The 15,457-nt window shown below is 39.2% G+C and overlaps 1 protein-coding gene across 3 annotated transcripts in view; it reads right to left on the reverse strand.

Annotated features, from left to right (window-relative positions):
- Nucleotides 1-15,457, reverse strand: part of Smc5 (structural maintenance of chromosomes 5) — a 68,236-nt gene that overhangs the window by 27,052 nt on the left and 25,727 nt on the right. For all 3 annotated transcript variants that reach the window (XM_021151740.2, XM_021151741.1, XM_021151743.1), the window contains exons 9-13: nt 11,808-12,063; nt 10,682-10,836; nt 6,922-7,035; nt 3,925-4,019; nt 1,024-1,156 (exon numbers count right to left, since the gene is read on the reverse strand). In XM_021151740.2, the coding sequence (XP_021007399.1) occupies nt 1,024-1,156; nt 3,925-4,019; nt 6,922-7,035; nt 10,682-10,836; nt 11,808-12,063 (753 nt within the window). The remainder of the gene's footprint in view (nt 1-1,023; nt 1,157-3,924; nt 4,020-6,921; nt 7,036-10,681; nt 10,837-11,807; nt 12,064-15,457) is intronic.

Consider the following 15,457-nt stretch of genomic DNA (forward strand, 5'->3'; position numbering starts at 1 on the left):
CTGAAACTCACTTTGTAGACCAGGCTGGCCTCGAACTCAGAAATCCACCTGCCTCTGCCTCCCAAGTGCTGGGATTAAAGGCGTGCACCACCATTCTAAGCACCATAATATCATTACATCTGATTTTTCTACTATCAATCAATAGGTTGTTGTGATTCCCACCCTACCCCCGGTCTCGGAAGCTTCATGATCAACACTGTTAAGGTTTGTTTTACCAGAGAAATTCCTAGTCTAAATGAAGATATAAGACTCTTTAAGCATAATGGATAAATAGGGTATAAGCTGACATCCTAAATCTTGAGTAATTTGAAATAAAAAGAATTCTCATGAAAACAAGTTTTAACTGGGATTTGAACTGACACAAAATAGTGAGGGAAGACATTCCTAGCACAAAGGACATTTCAAGTTAAGGAAGCCAACAGACAATAGAACCAACCGAAAGAGCTTCAAGAACTAACCAACCAACCAACCCAAGCTGGGTGTTGCACAAGTGTAACCCATACTCAGAATTTGCGAGGCTGAGTAAGAAGAGAAAGGAATTCAAGACCAGATTCATCTCCTTAGTAAGTTCAAGAATATGACACTCTGTCTCACAAAAACAAAACAAAGCCACCCGCCTCCCCCCAAAATAGCTCGTTCTAAGAGAGATTTGGTCTGTCCCTGCTTGCAAAAAAACTTAAGGATGTATCTGCTAAAAATAAAAGTGGTCATTTGGGTATAGAGATAGTCTTCACTGAAAGCTTTAGAAGGTGGAGCTTACCAGAACAGACCTATCTCCCAGTCTAGTCTTCTAAGTACACTTGAAAGGTCATCTAGGATGCAAGACTTATCATGCCAGGCAGAATCACCTAAGAGCATCCAGGCATTACGATTTTAGCTTTACTCAATTCCTCTAAAAATCAAAAGTATTTATTAACTTGTTCTAGAGAGCTTTGTCTCACTTCTGTTATAAAATATTTTTGTCACAGTTTTATGACATATCACGACAAAATGTAAAGAGTTTCTATATGTTTGCATTCTTACCCGTTCAATTTTTTCTCGGGTCCTTTCAGTTCCCACAGGAACTTCATGAATATGATACTGGCAGCAAAGGTAACTCATCACAGGATCAGGTGCATCAAATAACTCTCGAAGATAGGAAAAAAATCCATACTGTCTGAAAAGAAAAGTGATTTGGTTTTTCTTTTAAAAATATTATTTAAAAAACCTGAACACTGGGTTGAAGAGATGGTTCAGCAGATGAAATGCTTGCCTTATAAGAACAACAAAAACATAGGTGCAGTGGAGTGGAGTCCAAACCCCACAACCCACACTGCAGGTAAGGTGGCACTGGCTTATAATCCCAATGGGGAGATGGACGTAGATCACTGGGCCCTCGAGCAACACACTCTGCCTTACTCGGGAAATTCCAGACCAGTAGGAGACTTTTTCCTTTTCCCCACAACATCAACACACACATACAAAAGTCTGAGGATGGAAAGTTTGAGAAACGGCACCTGAGGCTGTTTTCTGCATGTATACACATGTGCACTCATGGACATACAACCTGATTCTTGACAAGCAAAATACATAGTGCAGTGATCTGAATAAGAATGGCTCCCATAGGCTCATGTGTGACTACTTGGTCCCCAGTTGGTTGAACTGTTTGGGAAGGAATAGGAGGAATAGCCTTGATGGAAGAATTATCATCAAAAAGCCCACACCAGCTGGGCGTGGTGGCGCACTCCTTTAATCCCAGTACTCAGAAGGCAGAGGCAGGCGGATTTCTGAGTTCAAGGCCAACCTGGTCTACAAAGTGAGCTCCAGGGACAGCCAGGGCTACACAGAGAAACCCTGTCTCGAAAAACAAAACAACAAAACAAAACAAAACAAAAAGCACACACCAGGCTCAGTGAATCAGATATAAGCTTTCAGGTACTGCTCTAGTCCATGCCTCCCTGCTAGATGTCATACTCCGCCCCACCCCAGGATAGCCATGGACTCTATAACCCTCTGTAAGTGAAAGGAAGCCCTTATTATTTTTTTTTTATTACGTATTTTCCTCAATTACATTTCCAATGCTATCCCAAAAGTCCCCCATACCCTCCCCCACACTCCCCTACCCACCCATTCCCACTTTTTGGCCCTGGCGTTCCCCTGTACTGGGGCATATAACGTTTGCATGTCCAATGGGCCTCTCTTTCCAGTGATGGCCGACTAGGCCATCTTTTGATACTGTTGCTACTAGAGTCAAGAGCTCCGAGGTACTGGTTAGTTCATAATGTTGTTGCACCTACAGGGTTGCAGATCTCTTTAGCTCCTTGGATACTTTCTCTAGCTCCTCCATTGGGGGCCCTGTGATCCATCCAATAGCTGACTGTGAGCATCCACTTCCGTGTTTGCTAGGCCCCGGCCTAGTCTCACAAGAGACAGCTATATCAGGGTCCTTTCAGCAAACTCTTGCTAGTGTATGCATTGGTGTCGTCGTTTGGAGGTTGATTATGGGATGGATCCCTGGATATGGCAGTCTCTAGATGGTCCATCCTTTCGTCTCTACTCCAAACTTTGTAACTCCTTCCATGGGTGATTGTTNCCAATTCTAAGAAGGGGCAAAGTGTCCACACTTTGGTCTTNNTTCTTCTTCAGTTTCATGTGTTTTGCAAATTGTATCTTATATCTCGGGTATACTAAGTTTCTGGGCTAATATCCACTTATCAGTGAGTACATATCATTTGAGTTCTTTTGTGATTGTGTTACCTCACTCAAGATGATGCCCTCCAGGTCCAACCATTTGCCTAGAATTTTATAAATTCATTCCTTTTAATAGCTGAGTAGTACTCCATTGTGTAAATGTACCACATTTGTTGTATCTATTACTCTGTTGAGGGGCATCTGGGTTCTTTNCAGCTTCTGGCTATTATAAATAAGGCTGGAAGCCTTTAATTAAACCCTTTCTTTTATAAGTTGCCTTTGTCATGGTGTCTCTTCACAGCAATAGAAAAGTAACTAAAGCTGGCGGTGGGAGAACACGCCTTTAATCTCAGCACTGGGGAGGCAGAGGCAGGTGGAAGTTCACATATTGAGTTCCAGGACAGACAGAGCTATACAGTAGGAACCCGTCTCAAAACAACAGCACCACCCCTCAAAAAACAAAACAAACAAGGAAGAAATAAAGGTGACAAAGACACACATTTTAGTAATGATAGAAGAAAAGGGATTTTTACATTAAAAAAAAAAAAAAAATCAGTGGTACTATTTTCTTCCTTGCTGTTAAACGTAAGTCTTTTATAATTACAAGGTTTTTTTTTTTTTTTGTACAAGCTATCTTTTGTTGTTCCTCTTATTATGTTTATATAAGAATGACTAGTTAAATCCAAAGACCAGATATTTACACACATAATTGTATAAAACTGTGTTTCTTTTTTGTTTTTAGATTTATTTATTTTATGTATATGAGTACACTGTTGCTATGTTCAGACACACCCGAAGAGGGCATCAGATCTCATTACAGATGGTTGTGAGCCACTATGTAGTTGCTGGGAATCGAACTCAGGTCAAGATCTCTGAAGAGCAGTCAGTGGTCTTAACCACTGAGCCATCTCTCCAGCCTAAAACTGCATTTCTTTACATTTAGCCCTTTACAGAAATTATTTTGACTGCAGAAAACAATTCATTACTTCCTTTTTCTAATGGCTAACTTTTTCCTTTTACCTTTAGTAAGATCTCTTTAACTAATCCATTACTGTTCCACAATTTGAAAGATCACCTTTATGAAACATGAACATGCTACCTGACACATTCCTAAGCTTCAACTTTTCCAGTTTTATACTTCAGCAGAACTCTTAAGACAGGCAACACCGTTTATAACAAACATGTGAAGGAGAATTAAAAGTCACTTAAGATTATTTAGTACTCAAATTAGTTCCAATACTACTTTCAACTTACTTTAAGTCATTCAGAGATCTTGAAGGGGCTTTGTCTGCATATGAAATCTTGGGGGCAATAACAGCATTTACTCTTAACTTCTTGTTGTCACGAACCTGAACACAGGAGAAAGACAGGATTAATTACTATGTGTTTAACTGAAATAATTTTTAAAAATCACCATATTGCTACTGGAATTGCTAGGGTGATCAGAAATTTAAACAATAGATTTTTTACCTACCCTAAAGTCAATATGAACTTTTCTATTTTATGCGTTTTTTTGCTTTGGTTTTGCTATTCCATTCAGTCTGTAGACAGGAACTCGCTATGTACCCCAGGTTAGCCTCAAACATACAATCTTCTCTTCAGTCTGTCACGGGTTGGAATTACAGGCATGTGACCCTATACCTACCAAGATCCTTTTCTTTCAAAATATGTACTGCATTTTCAGTTGAAATAGGATGTCTGAAGTTGGCTTAAAAATATATAGATGGCAGAGCTATGCTTTCATTAATACTATATTATCTTGTATGGGGTTTACCTATTTGCAAATAATGATTAAAAACTCTAAGCAAAATTTTAAACAATCCTTTTCAAATTAATTGGACAATAAAAGGAACTGAATAAGATCTGAGCTAATGTGACTTGTGACCTGAGAGTTAAGGGGACTTAACTAGCAGGAGAGATACAGAAGAAAAATGTAGGTAGAAAGATGTAGTCCGTGGCTTGAAAAGCAATCAGAGGATGGCATGGGGGAAGAGTAGAATGGCTATGTAATGCAAGGGCAGCTCTCAGCAGGATGCTGTCAAGGGAGAAGCTTTAGAATACTTGTTTCAACTTTTTGCTGATCATTCAACTATAAATGCATGGAAAAATTCCAGTGAACCATGAGAAAGCAATAGAAGCCTTGGGGTTGGGGGTGGGGCACTGAATGGGAGAGGCTAGAGAGATGGCTCAATATAAAGTGCCGTCATGAGTTTATAATCCTAACATCCACATAAAAGCTGCGTAGAGCAGCACATATCTATCTATAACTAAAGCACTGGTTAAGTATAGACACGGGAGAATCCCTAGAACTTACTAGCTAGCCAGCCTATCCAATCAGTAAGCCACATGTTAAGTAAGAGATTCTGTTACAAAAATTAATGTGGATGGAGAAAGACACCAATAGAGCAGAGTTCTCTCAGCCCTTATCAGAGATCCTGCTTCTTGCAGGAGATGGTAATTAACAAAGAAACTCACAAGAGGACAATGTGAGCAGAGTGACAGATGTTGAAGCACTTACCCCAAAGTTTTTCTTTATCAAAAACCCCTCCCAGCCTCAAGGATGTACACAGCAAAGGAATGGAAAGATTTTTAAGAGCCAGAAGTGATGGATGACTCCAAGGAAACAGTGTCTTCCAGACACAACAGGACTGATGCACATATGAACTCAGAGACTATGTCAGCACAGAGGCCTTGTACAGGCTCAAACTAATCAAAATGTCAGCGTACAATAGGGATAATGGACATAAATTTCCACCCCTAACCAAGAAGCTATTTGAAATCGATACTGCTAGGAAATGATAAATCCGTTTTCTCCAATAGAGCATCACTGGATATGGTATAAAGCACACTCCAAAGTAGGCCCCATGCTTAATAGCAGGCCAACATAAAATGGAATCACAGTTGTGTGTGGTGAGCATTATGTGTTCTGTTTGTCTATGGCATTATTTTATCTTATTCCTTTGGTCTTAGTGACTTTTTTCTTCTCTACTTTACCCCTGTATGCCCCATCCCTTTGTTTGGTTTGAGAGAACAGGAAGTTGGATGGAGAGGATTTGGGAGGAACTGGGGGATGATAAAAATATCACTAAAATATTGTATAATTTTTTTTAGAACAAAAATTTGAAAAAAATTACCCACAAACTTAGCTTTGAGATAGACTAGAACAAAAGCTGGAGGGGCTCAGTGATGTGTGTGCTGTGGTCCCAATACTTAGGGAGAGGCTGAAGTAAGAGGATCTTTGGAGTTCAAGGCCTGCCTAAATTCACAGCAAGAACTACTTCAAAAACAAAACAAATCAAATCAAAATACCTTCTCACTGAATCTTAATATATAAACAATTCAAAGTAAATTTTAGAAATCCATTTTGAGTAGCTAAAGGCCATGCGGTGGTTTGAATAAAACTGGCCCCTATAGGCCCATATATTTGAATGCTTAGGGGCTAGCATTACAGGGTATGGCCTTGTTGGAGAAGTGTGTCACTGGAGGTGGGCTTTGAGCTTTCAAATGCTCAAGCCAGTTCCAATGTCACTCTCTCTGTGCTACCTGCTGGTTGAGATTTGGAACACTCAGCTACCTCATCTGCCTGGGTGCTACTGTGCTTCCTGCAATAATAATGGACTGAACCTCTGAAGTATATGCCAGTCGCAATTAAATGTTGTTCTTGCAACAGAAACTAAAGAGACGAGCCATAGAGCAAACATTCAACCAAGGATGTGTAAGGCACACACTGTGGGGAGAGAGTGCCTGGGGTAAAGGGTGGGCTGAGTAAGCACAAGAACCCGAGTTTGATCCCTAAAGAACGAATAAAAGGAGAGGAGGATAGGGCTGGACACTAGTCATTCCAACGCTGCGGAGGTGGAGACACGCAGGCCTGTTAGACTCTGTCTATGCTAACTGGTGAGTTCCCGGTAAGAAACTTGGTCTCAAAAAAAAAAAAACCCAAAGCAACCAAAAACCAGTAACAAAAGCAAATCCAAACCACTGCCTTTTACACACACACACACACACACACACACACACAGAGCAAAAAAAAAAAACAATGCTGAGACAGTAAAATGGAAGAGTTTCATTTGTGAATGACAGATTAATATTCTAAAAGCTCAGTTTTTTTTAAATATAAAAAAGAGTAAGTGTATTGATGATACGGAAGGTGATATTATTTCAAAAAATCACAAGAGAAACTGCAACCCCATGAAGGAGAAAAGCAGAGGGCGCCTTGTCAATCAGAGTGTATTACTGGTTAGTACTTGCCTCTCTGAGGAAAATCTCCATATCTTCTTGACTTTCAAACACAAAGGCTCTTAAATCATTTGATGAAATATGATTTTCAACATATTTTGCATTTTTATTATCTTTCATATTAATCTACAAAAAAGAAGAAATTAGTTAATTAGTTTTCCTGAAATGCACTTTTTTTTGTTTTTTTGAGACAGGGTTTCTCTGTGTATCCCTGGCTGTCCAGAAACTCACTCTGTAGACCAGGCTGGCCTGGAACTCAGAAATCCGCCTGCCTCTGCCTCCCAAATTCTGGGATTAAAGACGTGTGCCACCACGCCCGGCTGAAATGCATGTGTTATTAGTGCAAACACACATAGCTTGGATTTATTTAGTTAGAATAACGTTACTGTTAAGTAATTTCCAAGCATCTCACTGGGACTCAGAACACCACTCGGATGCGGACCCGTCCGTCCCCTCTGCAATGAGCTTTGTTATTTCCTTACAAACAGTTCTGCTCCCTCCTGGTTAAGTCACTGAAAGACAAGAGACTGCTACCACAAATACAAACAGCTCTCATCCTTCCCCAGACTTCTTGATTTTGACATAAACTTCCTATTACTTGGCTGATAGGTACAAAACCTTAACAAAGCCTTCTTTAGACTCAGAAAAAACTTGCCATGGCAATCAGCTATCAGAGCCTTTGGAAGGCAAAGGCTTGCATTGTTCCAACATAATGTGCGTATTTGGGTTTTGGGTTTTCTGCTATGAAACTGTACCTGCAATTCATTATGTAGCTTGTGCTGCTCCCACACCAACCTCATAGGTGCTGGTGTTATAGCCAAGTACCACCACATGCAATTTTTAATAACATGTTTAAAAATATTTACTAATTAGACATTACTGCACAAGTGGCTCAATAGTAATATGGGAGAGATGAAGATAGATAAGGGGAGAACTGTTTCAAGAATATTGTTTTTATTATCATGAATAAGCAAAATGAAAAGCAAGCCATCATACAGTTCTCATTAACAATGGCACTAGGAACACTGCCCTTGGATTTTATAGGAGAGTTGGATGAACGACAAGGTATTTATTTTGGTCACTGCCCAATTTGTTACATTCTAAGTGACTAATTTACCTTTTTTCCATGTAGAATACATGTCCTCAAGTACAATTTAGGTAACATACTGGCTTTTAGCGTTCTGTTTCTTAGACTACTGCTCTGTTCTTTCTGGAGTTTAGTGGAAATAATACTTGTCCACGTTTTTCAGAGAATTTTACAGTTACACCTTCACAAAGTAGTAAGACACGGACTGGCAAGTACAGTAGACACGCAGATCTTCAGATCATCTGGCTAATGTCACTTTCTGTTTTACAACTTCTTACGTGAAAAATTTCTATATACTCTATTCAACCTGTTTTATAGTTTATTAAGTGTCATATATTACTCATTCTTTTTTGGGGGAGGGCGAGGGAGTTCGAGACAGGGTTTCTCTGTGTATCCCTGGCTGTCCTGGAACTCACTTTGTAGACCAGGCTGGCCTCGAACTCAGTAATCCGCCTGCCTCTGCCTCCCGAGTGCTGGGATTAAAGGCGTGCGACACCACGCCCAGTTTACTCATTCTTTATTATTAGCCCTAACCTAATAGCATTGCTTTTGTATGTATATGTGCAGGTTCACATATATGTGTGTAAGTGGAACTCGGAGGACAATTATTGCTCCTCAGATGTCATCCATCTTATTTTTTGAAACAAGATCTCCCGTTGGCTTGGTACTCCCAAAGAAAACTAGACTGGATGGCAGAGAACCCACAGATCCATTGCCTCTATTTTCCTAATGCTAAGACTATAAGCACAACACCATGGCTGCTTTTTCACATGGGTTCTGTGGGATTAAATTCAGTTCTCTGCAAGCACTTTACCAAATAAACTATCACCCCAGACTCCACAACAGTATTTAAATGGTTGTACTATATTCCACTGTGAGAATGAGAGTTGATTTATCTTACCTACCAGTATCTTTATAAATTTTCTTCTTTATACACATTAATTATGTTAATATAAGGTATAATTATGATTATAAATATTACTATGGTAATAAAAATAATAGCTGTAACTCTTTTCTACATTTCCAGTTCTCGACTGGAGTTGCTAGAAATAAATGATGGGACGGGAATACTGATGCTATCTGACATTTTGAATGTACATGCTCTTAACTTGTCAAGGAGGTTCATTTTCATGTAGAACTGAAGGGTTAGGCAAGTGTACATATAGACCTGGACAGAAAGGGAAGCTAGGGGAAAAGCCACTCCACAGAAGTAGAGCACATCTTGTCTTAGACACCGAGATGGAAATACAATCCAGCTAGTGATCTGACCTGGCGATGGGCTAGTTAGACAATCAGATGGCAAACCTGATTCAGTTCTGAACTATTACTGAGGTTGTTTTTTTTTAATGAGCAAATAACTATATTTACATTATAACTTATAGCAAGGATTTTTTCAGTCCTTATCAGATCAAAACAACGCGAATATACTAACTATAAATCTCTTCTCAATTTTGAAAAGATATTCTCTTTGCTGTTGCTTCTGTTTGGCTTTAGAGGGCAGAGTTTTACTATGGTCCCCAGGCTAGAATGTAACTTGTTATATAGCTGAGGCTAGCATCAAACTCTCAAGCCTCCTGTCTCAGCCTCTCAACAACTGAGATTATAGGCACATGTAACTGGGAAGAAAAGAACATATTACAAATATTAATCTTACTAATATTAAGATAGTTAAATCTATGCTATTATTAATAAAGTAAAGAATATAGAAAATAGACTATATTATGAATTCTACAAAAATCTATTATCAAACAAAAATATGTAGTAAAAACAATTCTTAGGTTATTTGGGGAGTTTTAATCTTATGAATCTAGTACATCACTATTAAAAAAATGTGTTTTCTTATTCTTACATCCCTTTATAAAGCCAAACTTTATAGAATTTGATAGAAATTATCCCATTAAATCGATGACCAAACTTTATTATATTTCTACAGCTTTACTATTCCTGATGACCCAGTCATCAAAGCTATCAATTATTTTATGATATCAATTACTTGCTTCATTCACAAAATCCTCAGAGTGCTCTTTTAAAATAGATAATTGTAATCTAATACTATAACCTAAAACCTAGCCAAACGACTGTTTTTATACATGCTTCTAGTGAGAAAATCCCCAGCCTCCTATGTTTTCATGGGGCATGTCTACCCGTGTGTGTGTGTGTGTACAACAAGTACACACACACACACACACACACACACACACACACATCAGAGGTTGATGTCAGGGGCTTCCTTTAACCTCACTCCAATATATCTGGTTTTGAGAGAGGCTCTCTCACTGAATCTGGAGCTGTAAATTTAGTTCTACTGGCTGGCCACAGAGCCTGTCTGCCTCCTCAGTATCAGGACTGCAGGCATGCCATGCCACCTGCTTTCCCCCTCCCTTTTATATAAGTTTTGATAACTAAACTAAGGCTTTCGTGTTTTCATGGCAGTATTTTATAGATTGAACCATCTCTCTGGTCCCCTAGTTTTAAACCGCTTTCTAGAAAAAATTCAGTGTATATACCATTATGGCTCAAGGGCACTTTAGAAAGCTTATGTATGGATTCAGCCTCATAGTGATTACAAACCCAACAAAGAAAACCAGGGTCTTAGCAAGAAGAATTTTTACACGAACAAAAATCTACAGTAAGTTTTAATAATAAAACTAACAGATGTTACAAAAGATAAATAACATTTCTCACCGTGAGCATTATGGGCTCACAGACTCTCTGTTTAAACCTGTCTCTGTTACTTCTCAGCCACAAGACTGCATCATACGTATCCCGGTACCGCTGTCTCAGCTTATCTTCCTTCTGATTCATAAGATTGTCAAACCGTGTAATATGATCACTCACACCTATAATTAGAAAGAAAGTATTACTTCTCTGAAAACAGTACATCAACTTATAAACAATACAGAATATCTTAAATAAAAAGGTTATAAAAATACCACTTAGGACAACTATTTCAAAGTCTTTCTAAAATGACTTAACACCTAAGATAAAAAGTAGCCTGAAGCTACTGAGAGCAGGTCACGGGAAATAAGACAAGACAGTGGCGAGGGGCATGACAGGTTTCCTCTTCTTCAGAAAGTAATTACCTTTAACATGAAACTAAGTCTATAACAAAATCAATAAAGAGAGATACTAAATTTACAATGTTCTTAAGTAACACAAAAACACTGAAATTAATCTTCAATATCTCTTCTTAGCAAGTTATCTACAAATCTAAGAAAAATAAAGCGAAGGTGGGATGAGAGTGCTCACTCCACAGCGCCCTGACCGCAGGCTCATCCTCAGATCCCTCAGTGGTTAAGAAGACAAAACCAACTCCAAAGCATTGTTTGACCTCCCTGTGTGCCTAGTACTAATTGTATGCCCAGCTACATAGATAATAGTAACTTGTTTTTAATTTAAAGATACACTACAACAAATGGTATTTTCTAAGAAAGGCAAATTAAACCTCTTAAGTGGTAACTCAATTCTAAAGAACCTGGCTGTAAACCAGTTTAAAAGTCTAACTGCTAGGGAAGCACATACAATCCTGGTCCTCAATAAAACCTTAGATTTGAAAATAGAACAGAGACACCATACTGTATTAGTGTGTCTACTCAACACTGACAACTATTAAAATAACAGATGCCGGCATTACTAATACTGCTAGGAGTTAAGAGTGGGTCTCTTCTTGAGCTCCTTTCAACTGTTTGTACCAGAACTCAGATAAACAGATTAAAATGGATCAAAGGCAAATCAGTATGAGGGGGTGAAAGTCAGGGAAAATAAGCAAGTCCCCAGTTCATAAACAATTCTTTGCCCCCAGGAAGCTTACTCCGTCTCTGCTTCTCCAGCATTTCCTTTTCTCTCTGTTTATCAATGATCTCGCCTTCACATAAGGCTTTCTCCTCCTGCACACGCCTCAGATCATTTGTGATGGTGTCAATCTGAGGCTGAAGGTTCTCACAGTTTTCCGCAGTCTTGAGCTCACTCTGCAGATCCTCTATCATCTTGCGAGTGTTACTTATTCTCTTCTGCCGGTCCAGCTCTTCATTCTGCTTGACTGTTAATGCCTGCTGAAGTTCCTTAATCTGAAAAGCAAAAAAGTAGGTTAGCATCTGAGACGGTTTCCTTCCAGTCTATTTGGGTTTTGCAGAACTATTGTTTATATTGCCTAGGACAAGGGCATGGCGCTCACTGGAAGAGCTGACTAATCTAGCACACAGAAACCTGGGGCTGCCACCTGGGGGTCCATCCCATAATCAGCCACCAAACACAGACACCATTGCATATGCCAGCAAGATTTTGATGAAAGTGTAGCCTCTCCACCCCCAGCCTGGAACCTGTTTGCTCAGGGGTGGAGCTTTTTGCTAATTCGTCCTGCCACGCCTACTGCTGGACCGTGCTGCTTAGCTGCTTGGAGCCACACACATGTTCACCCTGCTACTAGACCCCGAGTTATTTGGCGGAAAATCGGGTTCCCTCCCCCTTTATAACTGGATGTCAGAATTAGTAAAATTGGGCTTTGAACAGGATGACATTGTCTTGGCCTCGTTTCTCCTTCCTCCCCGTCTAGCTTCCTCTCTTTTCAGCTCAGAGCTACCATCTCAGTGGAACTGTTCACGTTGCGGACTGCTGGCCGGCCCCCAACAGAAAGGACCCTGATGTAGCTGTCTCTTGTGAGGCTATGTCAGTGCCTGGCAAACACAGAAGTGGACGCTCACAGTCAGCTATTGGATGGATCACAGGGCCCCCAATGGAGGAGCTAGGGAAAGTACTCAAGGAGCTGAAGGGGTCTGCAATCCTATAGGTGGAACAACAATATGAACTAACCAGTACTCCCAGAGCTCGTATCTCTAGCTGCATATATAGCAGAAGATGGCCTAGTCGGCCATCACTGGAAAGAGAGACCCCTTGGTATTGCAAACTTTATATGCCCCAGTACAGGGGAACACCAGGGTCAAGAAGTGGGAGTGGGTGGGTAGGGGAGCAGGGCAAGGGGAGGGAATAGGGGACTTTTGGGACAGCATTTGAAATGTAAATAAAGAAAATATCTAATAAAAAATAAAATAAAATAAAAATGTCAATAAAAAAAAAAAGAAGAAAGAAACCTGAGGCTGGGTCTAAGAATCTTCACACACATCAGAACCTTACATGCACACGCGCACGCACACACACACACACACGCACACACACACATGCACACACATGCACACTCATTCCATGAGCACTCACTCCTCTCTTTAAGAGCTGCATTAGCAGATTACAACCCAGTCAATCACAAGTAATTTTATTTGTTCCCAAGTATATCAAAAGTACTTAACAGCCACTTAACATATGGTTAGTCCTTATTAAAATGTTGGGTGAATGAAAACATGTAAGGCAAAGTCAGATGCAAAATATTTACAGTAAGTACATACCACACATAGGACCAAAATTTAAACCCAAACAAATTTCTTTCAACAAAATGATTTTCTACTAACACTTCAAGTTAACACTGAATCTTTATATTTAAATTTTTGACTTTTAATCCAAATAAATTATGTTTAAAATAAAATATATTGGCTGGCCACCTGTTGTCAACAGAATTTAATCAAAATCATAATTTATCAAAAACACTATTTTCTTTAAGACAACACAAATAGGGTACTGGAGGAATGACTCAGTGGTTAAGAGCATTTCTGAAGGACCTGGATTTGATTTCTAGCACCCACATGGCAGCTCACAAGCATCTGTAACAGTTTCAGGAGGATTCAGGGCACGCTTCTAGTTTCTGAGACTATTAGGAACATACATGGTGTACAGACATACAAAGGCAAAAAACAAAACAAAACAAAACCCATACACGTTAAAAAATAAGTCTACAAAAAGACTACATACAAATATATAGTACATCTAACTTGCTTTTGTAACTACAATGCTGCACTGCGTTAAATTAAGGACGCACATTGCATATGCTGCTAACCGGTTTTATTTCTGAGTCTTACTTATTTCCTCCTCTTCTCCATCATAAAAGTTATAATAAATTAATGTTAAGGAATATGGAAAATACATACTTAGAACAAATAAAAATAATTTATAAAGGAATGTCTTTAAGCTTTATACTTCTTCAATGCCTACTTCTATCTTATTTATAAAACATTTGTATTAAGTGGGACCACTCAAGCTTCACTGACATTTCCATATATTCTTCAAAATAAAACTTTTACACTGGTATCATATTTTGTCATATGGAAGTACCACATTTTAATTCCTTATTGTTAGAAATTTCTTTCTGAAAATTTAAATTTGGCACTATCAAGAAATTAAACATATGCCAAATCCTGTCTTCTATATCAAACACAGAGAAATAAAAGAAAATAAGAGTTTTTACGTATAAAGAGAGAGAGAGAGAGAGAGAGAGAGAGAGAGAGAGAGAGAATTAAAAAAAAAATAGACAAGAAATCAATGTTCCCATGAACAAACAAAATCTAAGCCATCAGGAGAATAAGTGAGCATGTCAGAGTGTAAGAACAAGCTACCACTGAACACATGAAAAAGCCCAAGTCCATATAAACTGATCATACATGTATTTTGTACTTCCAGCATGGTGCTATTACGAAAAAGAGAAGAAAACAAAGAAAATCCAGTAGATTAGCAAAAAAGTTTGCCAAAAGATGGTCTTTACCTTGGGCCATAAGAAAAGGAAATGCATCAATGACGCCTCAGTTCCTGGCTATGTTTTCTCAACTGTAATACGTCTGCGTTCGTCATCCAGCAAACTATCAATAGCATCAATAACCACATCAGCCCCACCATGACTGGTGCTGATGCTGAACTTCAGTACATTTATAACCCCACCTCTTCAGGTTTTGTTAGATCCCATTCTTGTGTTGCTTAATCTCTCTGAATGTACTTTGTTACTCTAGCCGAAACGTGGGTATTTCTGTACTGAGCTCTCTCCAGTAATGACTGGCATAAACCTTTATTTCAGGTTTAGAGCCCTTCAGCAGAGGCCCCCTCATAGCAATGAGTCCTTCCTCTTTTAATGCACTGTTTCAGATTCTTTTAATACCATGTGATCAGACTTTGCTACCCATCATATCCTGTTGTGAATTAACTAGTTCCCTAAAAGTCCTCCCTCACTACTTACACACTGATGACTCTGGCACCCGAATCACTCTCTTCTCTAATCCACCATTTTATTCCCCAACTTGTTTTTGGTCATGGTCTTTATCACAACAACAGAAATCTAACCAAGACAGAAGCCCAGAACCCATGTAAAACCTGCATTCTATAATCCCAGTGTTCCTACTGAGGCAGAGACACGAGAACCTTCAAGTTCATGGGCTAGCCAGTTTAGCATATACAATGGCCAACCACAAAAGACACCTTGTCTTGAACAAGGTAAAAGGTGAGGGCTGACTCCTAATGTTTTCTCACCTCTACATACACACTGTGGCACATGTATGTCAGCACCCACAAGTGCACAAACACAAAGATATA

Source organism: Mus caroli, chromosome 19 (genome assembly GCF_900094665.2).
Source record: "Mus caroli chromosome 19, CAROLI_EIJ_v1.1, whole genome shotgun sequence".
Taxonomy (NCBI): domain Eukaryota; kingdom Metazoa; phylum Chordata; class Mammalia; order Rodentia; family Muridae; genus Mus; species Mus caroli.